General features: G+C 37.9%; 1 protein-coding gene across 1 annotated transcript; it reads left to right on the top strand.

The window, feature by feature from the left end:
* Window positions 1–8708: 8708 nt before the first annotated feature.
* LOC107807473 (uncharacterized) lies at window positions 8709–10914 on the top strand. The gene is made up of 2 exons (XM_016631879.2): window positions 8709–9115; window positions 10120–10914. Exons 1-2 carry the CDS (start codon window positions 8829–8831, stop codon window positions 10670–10672), a joined length of 840 nt encoding a protein of 279 aa, XP_016487365.1. The 5' UTR covers window positions 8709–8828; the 3' UTR covers window positions 10673–10914.
* Window positions 10915–12649: the final 1735 nt, after the last annotated feature.

Raw genomic sequence — 12649 nt, 5'->3', positions numbered from 1 at the left:
ATATTTTTGGAAAGATTTGAAGGAATTATAATAGCTTAAGAAATGTATGTATAACCGTGTCTCATGTATGTTTCGTGAGCGGGGTAATTTTCTTAAAAGGCTACAAGCTGAATTTCCCTTATTTTGAAAAGAATCAAGAATGAGATATGATTTTAATGTTAAATTTATATTTGACCGCGTCGCAAGTATGATCCGCGAGCGGGGTGATTCCTTAAATTTATATTTTACCGCGTCGTACGTATGATTCGCGAGCGGGGTATTTCCTTCTAGTACTCTAATGGGATCGGGTCATTCGCCTCGACAGAATTTATGTACCACACTCTCATGGGAGCGGGTCGTTCGCCTCGACAGGTTAATAGATGCATCTATGGTTCGCGTCGTTCGATCCTTGGCAGTGCACATTTTACTTTTATATTGGATCGGGCTGTACGTCTCAGCATTTCCTATATATATATATATACACACACATCATTCTTATGGGACTCGTGCTTAACATTTGGCTACCAGCCAGCGTATCTGAGGATCTTTCCCTGATTTGAAATTGTAACAACCATTTTATGAAAGCCACTATACCTTTTTGTATATGTTCCGGTTACGGAGGGAACATGCTAGTTGAGAGCTTGAGTATAGTCGTAAAGAAGGGAATTGTTTCACGTATTTTATACATGTTTGTTTAATATGTTTACTCTGCTTCATATTTATTCACTTCTTTACTGTATTTGATGTCATTGGACCACTAGTAAGTGTCAAAATCGACCTCTCATCACTATCTCTTCGAAGTTAGGCAGGATACTTACTGGGTACACGTTATTTTTGTACTCATGCTACACTTGTTGTGCATTTTATTGCATAGGCACATATTTGTCTTGTGGCTTAGTTCGGCGCAGCGACATGGTTGAGACGGAGACTGGGGTGAGCTGCATTTCTCGAGATGGTCCGCAGCCAGCAGAGTCTCCTTCAGAGTAGTGTATTGTATTTTCTTTACTGTCCAATTTGTATTCCGGATGGTTAGTGTATTACATTGTTCCCTAGAAATTGCTCATGCACTTGTGACACCGGGTTCTGGGATGACTAAGGGATTATTCAATATTTAGGTTTGTTAAAGACATCATTGTTGATTAAATGGAATTCTTTATTAATTGTTTAATGTTTAAAAAGGAATGATTCCAAAATAGTAAAATGAGAAATTTCTAGTTATTTGGTGTTGGCTTGCCTGACAATGACGTCCGGTGCCATCACGATTCTTAGTGGATTTTGGGTTGTGACAACATGGTATCAGAGCTCAAATCAATCTTCGAAAATACCTTGGCACCCTGAAGCTGATCAAACAAATCATCAATCATCGGCAATGGATACTTGTTCTTGATGGTGACTTTGTTCAACTGCAGATAATATATGCACATCCACATCGATCCATCCTTCTTCTTAACAAACAACACCAGCTCACCCCAAGGCGAGACACTAGGTCTAATGAAGCCTTTATCCCGCAAGTCCTGCAACTGTTCTTTCAATTCTTTCAACTCTGGCGGGGCCATACGATATGGTGGAATAGAAATATGCGGAGTGCCTGGAGCCAAATCAATGCAAAAGTCAATATCCCTGTCGGGTGGCTTCCTTGGCAAGTCTGAAGGAAATACCTCTGGAAACACACGAACAACGAGCACATAATCCATAGAAGGAACTTTAACACTAGAATCACGAACATACGCCAAATAGGCCAAACATCCCTTATCAACCGTACACCGACCCTTCATATATGAGATAACCCTGCTGGTAGAATGACCAAGATTCCCTCTCCACTCCATACGAGGCAACCCCGAGAATACTAAGGTCACGGTCTTGGCAAAACAGTCCAATATAGCATGATATGGGGATAACCAATCCATCCCCAAAATGACATCGAAATCCACCATATCGATAAGTAGGAGGTCTATACGGATCTCAAGACCCCCCAGTAACGACCACGCAATCACGATAAACATGATCTACCATAATAGAATCACCCCTCGGTATAGACACATAAACAGGATCACTCAAAGAATCATGAGGCACGACCAAATATGAAGCATAATAAGAAGACACATAGGAGTATGTGGACCTTGGATCAAATAGAACTGAAGCAACTCTCCTGCAAACTGAAACCGTACCTATGATAATAGCATCGGATGCCTCAGCCTCAGGCCCGGCTAGGAAATCATAACATCAGGGCAGGGCCCCACCACCCTGAACTCATCCCTAGGACGACCTCCTGCTAGCTGGCCTCCACCTCTAGCTACCTAGCCTCTACCTCTAACGGCCTGACCTCTACCTCTAACGACATGACCTCCACCTCTAACACCTCGACCCTATCTCTAGCTGGCTGAGCGGGTCGTGGACACCCGATGCTAGAACCTTGGAACGAGAACCCTGATTCTGAGAACTGCTCGATGCTAGAGGGAAAAATCTAGCAATGTGCCTCGGATCACCACATGTATAACAAGACTTCGGCTGCTGACCCTGAAACTGACCCTGATGGCCTGAGTAACCACCCTGAAAACTCTGGAGCAGTGGTGCACTGATAGGAGCTGGTGGTGCACTGTAGGACAACTGATCAAAATACTGCATATGAGAACCACGACCACCTAGAGCACCGTGAGAAGCCTGAAGTGTTGAATGAAACGGCCTGGGAGGATGGCCCCTACCAAAAGAATCCCTGCCTCCAGATGAGGCACCACTGAACCTGCCAGAATAATGGGGCCTCTTGTCAGACCCCTGACCACTCCCCTGCAATAGAACCATCTCAACTCGTCTGGCCACATTGGCTGCATCCTGGAAGGAAATTTTACTCCTTGTCTCCTTAGCCATCTGCAATCTGATAGGCTGAGTCAGTTCCTCAATAAACCTTCTCACCCTCTCTTTCTCGGTGGGAAATATAAGAAGAGCATGACGGGCCAAGGCAATAAATCTAGTCTCGTACTGAGTGACGGTCATAGAACCATGCTGGAGGCGCTCAAGCTACCTACGATAGTCCTCCCTTTAAGTGATAGAAAGAAACTTCTCCAGAAATAGCTGAGAGAACTGATCCCAAGTCAAAGCCGGTGACCCAGCTGGTCTAGCCACACAATAATCTCTCCACCAAGTCTTTGCGGAACCTGATAGATGAAAAGCAGCAAAGTCGACCCTATTGGTCTCCACTATCCCCATGTTCCATAGAACCTCATGACAGCTATCCAAATAGTCCCGGGGATCCTCTAAAGATGTACCGCCATATGTAGTAGTGCAAAGTTTGGTGAACCTGTCTAACATCCACAAAGCATCAGCAGACATAGTTGCTCCATCATCGGTTTGACCTACAACACCCGGCTAAACTACCCCAACTGGCTATGCTGCTGGAGTCTGAAACTGAGGAGCCATCTGCTCTGGAGTGCGGGTAGCGGGAGTCTGTACTCCTCCTCTAGCCTGAGATACGGCTGGTGCTATAGGAAGTAAGCTTACCTGGGTGACGCTCTCCATAAGGCCCACTAGGCGGACCAGAGCATCCTGGAGTACCGGGGTAGCGATGAACCCTTATGGAACCTGAGTTGGCCCTGCTAGAACGGTCTGGGCTAGAGCCTCCTCCTCAAACTCTACCTGAGGCTCCGCCACTGGTGCCGCTGCTCTAGGCTGAGCCCTGCCCTTGCCTCGGCCTCTAGCACGACCTCAGCCTCGTCCTCTGCCCCTCATAGGAGCTGCCATTAGGGGCTCGGGCTGCTGATCAGCGGATAAAAAAGCTTGTTTTCTCACCATCTGCGAAAGAACATAGTAGAAGTTCAATTAGCACTGAGAAATCAAACCACACAACAAAGATGAATAGAAGTGAAACTGTTCCTAACTCTGTAGTCTCTGGGGGATAAACACAAACGTCTCTGTATCGATCCCTCAGACTCTACTAAGCTTGTCCGTGAATTGTGAGACCTAAGTAACCTAGAGCTCTGATACCAACTTGTCACGACCCAAATTTGCCACCATTAGGACCGTGATGACGCCTAACATTGAATCTGCTAGGCAAGCCAACGTTACTAATTATTTTACCTTTTCCTTTTATCTTTAACAATTTACCAGATGATATAAGAAAAATCAGCGGAAATCAAAATGTGGAAGAATAGAATTTAACAATTTAACTTAATACTAAAACGAAATCCATAATAAGGTTCCACCCAAAACGGGTGTCACAAATTCACGGACTATCTACGAATACTACAAGTAGTGGTCTGAACAAGGAAAATACACATCTGTCTCAGAAATAGATAAAAACAGAATGAAAATATGATAGAAGGGGACGCTAAGGCCTGCGGATGCCTGCAGGACTACCTCGGGTCTCCACTAGACTGAAAGCAGCAACCTCGAACTACGGTCTATAGGGTCCAGTACTGGGATCTGGACAAAAAGTGTAGAGTGTAGTATCAGTACAACCGACCCCATGTACTGGTAAGTGTCGAGCCTAACCTCGGCAAAGTAGTGACGAGGCTAGGACGCAACAACCATATAAACATGTGCAGTTAAATCATATACGAAAAGCAATAATAACGAAAATTTAGCAGAATAAGATGGGGGAAAGGGGAACATGCTGAGGGGCATATCAGGTTATGACAATAATAAAGTAGGGCGATAAAGTAAAGATCAAACTTGAAGCAACGGAAATGATAATACAGTATAAAGTGCACGACATCACCCTTCGTGCTTTTACTCTCGTCCTCACCATATAAATCAACAGAAACGGTACGACATTACCCTTCGTGCTTTTACTCTCTCATAATCATGGCACGGCATCACCCTTCGTGCTTTTACTTTCAATATATGGTACGACATCACCCTTCGTGCATCACTCATAATATCGACACGACATCACCCTTCGTGCATTAACAATCGCTCACAATATCATGTGTGACATCACCCTTCGTGCTTTACACTCTTCCTCACTCAAACAATAGAAATAATAACATCCCGGCAAGGGAATCAATAATAGAACAATATCGTTCCGGCAAGGGAGTTGACAACAGAAACAATAATATCCCGACATGGGAATCGGCTATAACCAACCCAATTTCAATATTTACTTTACAAAATAAACCTCAACTTGAACCAATACTCGACAATGGTCAAATTCCAAGAATTTATCATAAGTCTTGTTCCACAATGATAATCATCAATGTAAGCATGAATAGTACATTATAAAAGTCACAACAATCATAATATAAGACTCACGGGCATGTTTGACACCAACGTATAGATACTCGTCACCTCACTTATACGCCGTGCTCAACATTAACACGTAGCAAATAAGGCACAACACCTATTCCATCAAGCTAATGTTAGACCAAACACTTACCTCGGATTCTACGGCCAAACTCAAGCCTCAAACATTGCTTTCCCTTTAGATTTTGCCTCTAATTCTCTTGTATCTAGCCATAATTAACTTAACAATATCAATAAGTGCTAAAGAATTCAACTCCAATGCTTAATTATAGGTTTTCTATCATTTTTTTTCAAAAAGTCAAAAATCGACCCCGGGCCCGCTTGGTCAAAACTCGAGGTTCAGACCAAACCCCGATTACCCATTCACCCACGAGCCCGAATATGTAATTAGTTTCGGAATCCGACTCCAAATTGAGGTCTAGATCCTCAAATTTATAAAATCCCCAATTCTCTTAAAATCCCTAATTTCTACCCTTAAAGAACAAGATTTAGGCCTAAAAATCTAATGGGTGTTGATGAAAAATGAAAGAAATGAGTTTAAGAACACCAACCTAGGATTTGATGTTGAAACTTCTCTTCAAAAATCGCCCAAGGTTCGATTCTATGGAAAAGGATATGAAATTTTGAAGAAATCCCGACCTAGGTTCTGTTTTAAAATCACTCTACAGGCCTTCTTCGTGTTCGTGAAGAGTCTGTCGTGTTCGCGATGCTTGTGGCCAGAAGGGCCTACGTATTCGCGATGAGCTGCTCGCGTTCACGATGGTTTGTCCCTCCTGACCATCACGTTCGCGGGCCAGGGATCGCGTTCGCGAAGAACAACTTAAGGACTCCCCCAGCCTCCTCCATTACACTACGCGTTCGCGTGTGGCCAGTCGCGTTCGCGAAGAGCAATCACCCCCGTGCTCCGCGTTCGCGATCAAGGCCTCGTGTTCGCGTAGAAGAAACCCCTCCCCAGCTCAGCTTATACTTCGCGTTCGCGTGAGCTGTATCGCGAATGCGAAGAATAAAATATCAGTACACCAGAAGCAGCAAAACAACAGAAGTTCTTAAGTCCAAAACATCTCGAAACCTATCCGAAACTCATCCGAGCTCTCGGGGCTCCAAACAAAAATGAACACAAGTCTAAAAACATCATAAGGACTTACTCGTGCGATTAAATCGCCAAAATTACATCTTAAACAACGAATTTAGCATGAAAATCAATGAAAATCTCGAGAACTCTTAAAGTTACTATTTTCACAGCCGAGGGTCCAAATCACGTCATGTTAATACCGTTTCTTAGCAAATTTTACAGACACAGATTGAATACCATATTAAACCTGTACCAGGCTCCGGAACCAAAATACGGGCCTGATACCATCAAATTCAAATATTATTAAATTTTCAAACTTCTTATAATTTTTCAGTTAAACAATATTCTTCAAAAATTCTTTTCTAGGGCTAGGGACCTCGGAATTCGATTCCGGGCATATACGCAAGTCCCATATTATCCTACGGACCCTCCGGGACCGTCAAATCACGGGTCCGGGTCCGTTTACCCAAAATATTGACCGAAGTCAACTTAAATTCAAATTTAAAGGCAAAATTGTTATTTTTCTCAAATTTTCACATAAGGGCTTTCCGGAAGAGTGCCTGGACTGTGCACGCAAATCGAGGAGAAAGAAAATGAGGTCTTGAAGGTCTCGAAACCCGGATTGGTTTTTAAAACATGAGATGACCTTTTGGGTCATCACACAATAATTCTGGCGATTAAGAAAGATAGATTTTGTTCGATTTGCATTTATCAAAATTGCAATTTTGCTTTTCTTTTCTCTTTAAAATTAAATTAATTTTTTTAAATATTATGATTTGATATTGGGTTGGTGATTGCACTAATTGATCGAATAACACACTCGAAATTCTGGGTGGGAAAAGGTCACTGTCCTGTGCTCTTTTGAAAGTGAGTAATTCCTACTGTGGAATGTTTTGATTGAAATTAATTATGTGACAAATAGAGTAAATGCTGATCTATTTTTTGCGTCCAATAATCAGATCTCCAAAAACTCCCTCTATTTACTTGTCATTATTTACTTTTATACGTTTTGCTACTTTAACAAGAATAGAATATACTATCTGAGTCTTCAAGTGAATGAGTAAATTTATTTCGTGAACCAATCTAAAAATATATCCACTCAAGTAAATTAAAAAAAAAACTCAAGTAATTAATTTAATCATGTTTAACTAGATCTCTTCCTCGAATATGACTTTACTCTTGTGAATATTAAAGTTAAAAAAAACATATGATCTAATTAATGCAATTCATAAATATGTTACATATATATATGTTGAATAGTCGATATTACATATTCAAATCAATGAATATCTTTGTGAATATCAATTGATAAACTATCGTCATGTCATCTATCAAAATTTGACATTTCATATTGTAATTTAAACTTTCACCAAACGATGAGTTCTCTATAAAACTAATTACTTGTTTGCTTGCATGTTCGTTTTCTAAGGATAATCAATGCGTGAGCCCCATTCATATGCATATCGTTACTATTTCGCTAAAAGAGGTAAAGAATGCATCTAATGAGGTATTCTATTTTTGGTCATAATATTATATAAGAAAAACCAAGTGCAACTTCCATCAATTCGTACATGAGCTGTTTATCGCGGCCATATTACTTATAAAAGTTCTACGACCCTTCTTTTCTCTATTTATCGTAGTCAATGGCAAAGGTAGGATTTTTGTATGAATTTATTTTATATGTACAGTGTAATTTTTCGATGTCTTCCACCTTCTAAATCTTGCCTCTGACCATAGCCATGTTATATATCTCAAAAATAAAAGCTAAATATAAATGTAAAGTGACTCATTATCGAGGGAAGAATACACATCCTTAATCAGAACTCTCGAATTTGATCCTTGTCAATGAAAACTTTTTTAATAGATCAATATATAGTGCTTTCGCTTTAAAACCAATACATCACGAATTTAGATTAATTGGGCTTATAGTAGCTGTTCTGATACCAGAAAGCGCCCGTTTGGATTGGTTTAAAAAAGTGAATTTTCAGTAGAAATAGCTTTTAAGCCAAAAAGCAATAAGTTAGGGTTGCCCAGTTTATTGCTTTTGGCTTGTTTTAAGCAGCTTTTAAACTTATTTTAAGTACTTCTTAACTTTGCCAAACACTGAGAAAAATTAAAAAGCGCTTAAAAGCTGATTTGACCCGCTTAAAAGCCAATCCAAACACCCTCATAGAGCAGCCCAGTGCACTAAGCTTCCGTTATGTGCGTGATCTGGGGAAGGAATGTACCACAAGTGTCTATTGTACGCCCTCGTAGTTAAACAAAAAAATGTAAACGTGACTTGTTCCAATTAAAAGTTCATTAAAAAATAAAAATATAAAAATAAAATCTCCAAAATGAATTCGGGAAAACGTGTTGTAAGTGCAAGGAAAAAGCTTGTAACTACGTCGAACACAAACTCCCTCCCAAATATAGTAAGACATTAATATCACTCTCACTCAACCAACGTAACATTCAACCAAATGTTGAGAATTCATCTCCATTTCTTTCTCACCTTAGCAAACTAAAAAAGAAAAACTTCGCAAAGAGAAACCAAAGAAAGATGAGAACACCAACATCATCAAAAACAAAAGTAACACCATGTTGTAGCAAAGTAGGGTTAAAGAGAGGGCCATGGACACCAGAAGAAGACGAGATATTAACAAATTATATAAATAAAGAAGGCGAAGGACGGTGGCGTACTTTGCCAAAAAAGGCGGGGCTCCTCCGTTGTGGGAAGAGCTGCCGCCTCCGGTGGATGAATTACCTCCGTCCTTCTGTCAAACGCGGCCATATTTCGCCTGATGAAGAAGATCTCATCCTTCGCCTCCATCGCCTCCTTGGCAACAGGTCCTCCAAATTTTCTTCTTATATCAATTGTTGTTTATATTATTGTCTTATTGCTTCTTTTCCTCTACTCTTGATCTATATCACCTTTAGTCAGTGGCGGAGCCACCACTTCAAAACCCTTTGCCTGATAAATTACAATGTATAGTTATGTAATTTTTTAGAATACATACATATATAGAGAGAGAATTCTATTGATCTCTTCGTATATTTATTTTTTTGTATTTTGATATTCTTTAATAAAAATTTTGGTTCCGCTATATTTTGTTTTCTATTATAAAAAGCATTTCTATTAATTACATAGGGGTCGGGGAAGTAGAAGGTGTACAGTGAGATTAATTAAACTCACACGTCGATCTATATTGTGTTGGGAATTTTCGGCTGATACCACTAACCTATAAGCATGGATTGTTTACTTTTACTAATTTTTTTATCTTCTTTTGAGTTTTTATTAGGGTTTGCAGTATCTTTGAGTTTAATGTGTTGTTTAGATTGGTTTTAGTATCGGCCTAACCCCACACCACAATGATGGCTTTTGGTTAAAAATTTAATTTTTGTTTTAGTGTAATATTGGCAGATTAATTTTGAGATTAGAGAAATTTTCAAGAACATTTTATGTTGGTATTTTATGAAAAGTTGGTTTAATTTTTTATTTTTTATTTGGAAAAAATGTATTTTTGTCGTTTTGTTTGTGGAAATTAAAGTATATATGTCTATTAGTCAAACAGCTGCTATTTTTTATTTTTTATTTTTTATTTTTTGGAATAAATCAGAGAGGCCCTAAATTATATCTTACTTTATAATTCCAAATGTCTAAATGAAAGGTCATTTGTGAAGTCAGAGATCTTGAGATTAAACTCAACCCCCTCAAAAGAAAAGGACAATTTAGCACTCACATATTATATGTTATTCTTTTCCTTCTGTTCTATTATTTAAATCTTTAATGTTTCTTTACTTAAATACGATTTTTTTCTTATATTTTTTTAATTACTTTGGAAATGTTGTAGGTGGTCCTTGATAGCTGGGAGAATTCCAGGAAGAACAGATAATGAGATAAAGAATTATTGGAATACTCACCTTAGCAAGAAGTTAATCAGCCAAGGAATAGATCCAAGAACTCATAAGCCATTAATAAACCGTAATTCCTCTAGTGATGATCATATTACCAACAAAGCTTCTTCTTCTTCACCTTCTTCATCTTCAAAATTAGCAAATGATTTCAATACAATTTCAAACCCCATTTACATTCCTTTCCAAATGGAAGAGCCATTAAGAAGTAGTATCAATATTAATCATCCTGGAGAAATTACGAGTCTTGATGATTATCAATATCAGAGTAACGCGATGCTTGCCAATTATAATATTGATGATCTGAATATTGTGGTTGAGGAAGATGATGAAATGAATTGTTGCAGGGATGATGTCTTCTCCTCGTTCCTGAATTCTTTGATCAATGAAGACATGTTCAATAGCCAAAACCAACAAATTACCAATGGCATGTTCCCAGATTTTGATCCTTTGGTTAATCCTACACAGGATAATCAACAAGAGAGTGGATGAATGAAGATGTTTATGTGCCTTCTCTAATTACCTTCCCATGGTTGTATAAGAAATAGAAGAAGAATTTGGATTCTTATTGATTAATTGTAAGCAAACCATTCTTTCTCTTGATGATGTTCTAGCTTGTCTCTTTATTGTTTATATATGTAATTTATAAGTATGAATCTTAACTGTTATCTTGTAATAGAATATGTATGTGAGGTTTGCACATATCGTAATGCCATAAGTATATGTTTGAGTTTATTTCTTCAGTACGTAGTTGTTGGTTACTATATTAATGGATTATATTGTGACTCTAATTTAATCCCAAAAGCTAGCTGGAAATGTAAGAATTACCCAAAATCATATAATAAACCCAATATATTTTATTACACAAGATGTGGTAAACAAAATACCCCCTTCTCACTCCCAAGACTAGACATTTGGTACGTGAACACTGTAACAAGGGGCTCAACATTGAGTAAACTAAGAATTATAATAAATTTGGCTCTGATACCATATTAAGAAAATAAATTTTGGGTCTAACACACCCTATAATGATATGCACTTGCATCAAAATTCTATTGAGTTGGCCGGGCATGTTGCTTATACTTTGTGAGGATGTTCGATTTTAGGTCTCTCTCCTCTATGTAATTATATTTAAAATTTTAATATATAAGGTAGGGGTCAATGTCAATCTCCTTGCTACGACAAGGCGGCTTTAACTAGTTAAAGCAATCCTAACACATCAGGATGAATATAAAGTTCACATTAATTCAAATCAAGCATAGACTCTTAACATTTTACATGAATAACAAATCTAACATTCTTTTTATTTATCATCTCCTTTTAAACTTCCAAAGCTCTAGATACAAAATTAAACTGCAACAACATATATCCATGCCATCACAACTTTTACTTTCTTTTACAAGACTAATTTTTTATTTTTATTTTCTTAACTTTCTTTTACCGGACTACAATAGTATTGGAATATATCTTCTTCCTGTCTTCAATTGTCAAGGTTTTGTCTACATCTTCCTTTATATTTGACAACAACATGAAGTACCATCCTTAGACCAAATATTCAGAACTTCAACTAAAAGCAGCTACCAGTCTGTTTATTTAAATATACTGCACATGCGATTGGTAGGTAACTCTAGATATACATGCATATTTTACTTTCATTTTACTTCTCGAATAATATAGTTTTAAGGTCCAATAAAATGAGACTGAAAATTACCTTAAAGATGCAAATATTACTTGTCATAATAAAGATTCATTCATGCAAATCAACCCTTAAGTTGGTGCGAAAAGTATGTATAATGACCAACGTTCTAAAAGTTGGTCTATAGCTAACCGTTCAAAAATATAAAATTAAACTAAAGTTGGAAATATTTTTTAAGTTCCTCTTTTTTCAATTTCTCATTAACCAAATAACATCTTCTTCTGCATGTAAGCATATGTTATGTTTTTTCTTTTAATCATAATGGGAATGCTTTTACTTATAGTATAGTTTAATATTTGAGCACCTAATGGTCTGACGAAAATATAATCATGTATAGAATGGACTCATTTTCTTGACCGAGGAAATATATGCATGATATGGTCGTATAACTAGTCAAAACTACACGTCGAAATTTAGGTAGCTAACATGCATTCGACTAATTGATTAAATATATCAACTTTACTGAACAGAAAATTATTCTAAAAAGGAAGAACGTAGAAATTAACCAGCCAATGCAGTGAAAATTGTTGCAGTATATAGTACGTAATTGAAACGAGCTTCCACGAATAAATGGTAGCTTGAAGAAAGAAAAATAAAATATATATTCAACATGAACATAAATTATTAGAACTATATGAATATAAGAATATGTATTAGAGAGTGCCAAAAATATATTTTAAAAAAAAGACATGCAAAATTTGTTTCTGTTTAGTACCATTTTACAAGCACTAGGACTAAAAATAGAATATATGGAGATGACTTTGCATATAATA

Source organism: Nicotiana tabacum, chromosome 18, assembly GCF_000715075.1.
Source record: "Nicotiana tabacum cultivar K326 chromosome 18, ASM71507v2, whole genome shotgun sequence".
NCBI lineage: Eukaryota > Viridiplantae > Streptophyta > Magnoliopsida > Solanales > Solanaceae > Nicotiana > Nicotiana tabacum.
Note: the sequence above shows the minus strand (reverse complement) of the source record. Positions and strands in the feature narration are given on the sequence as shown.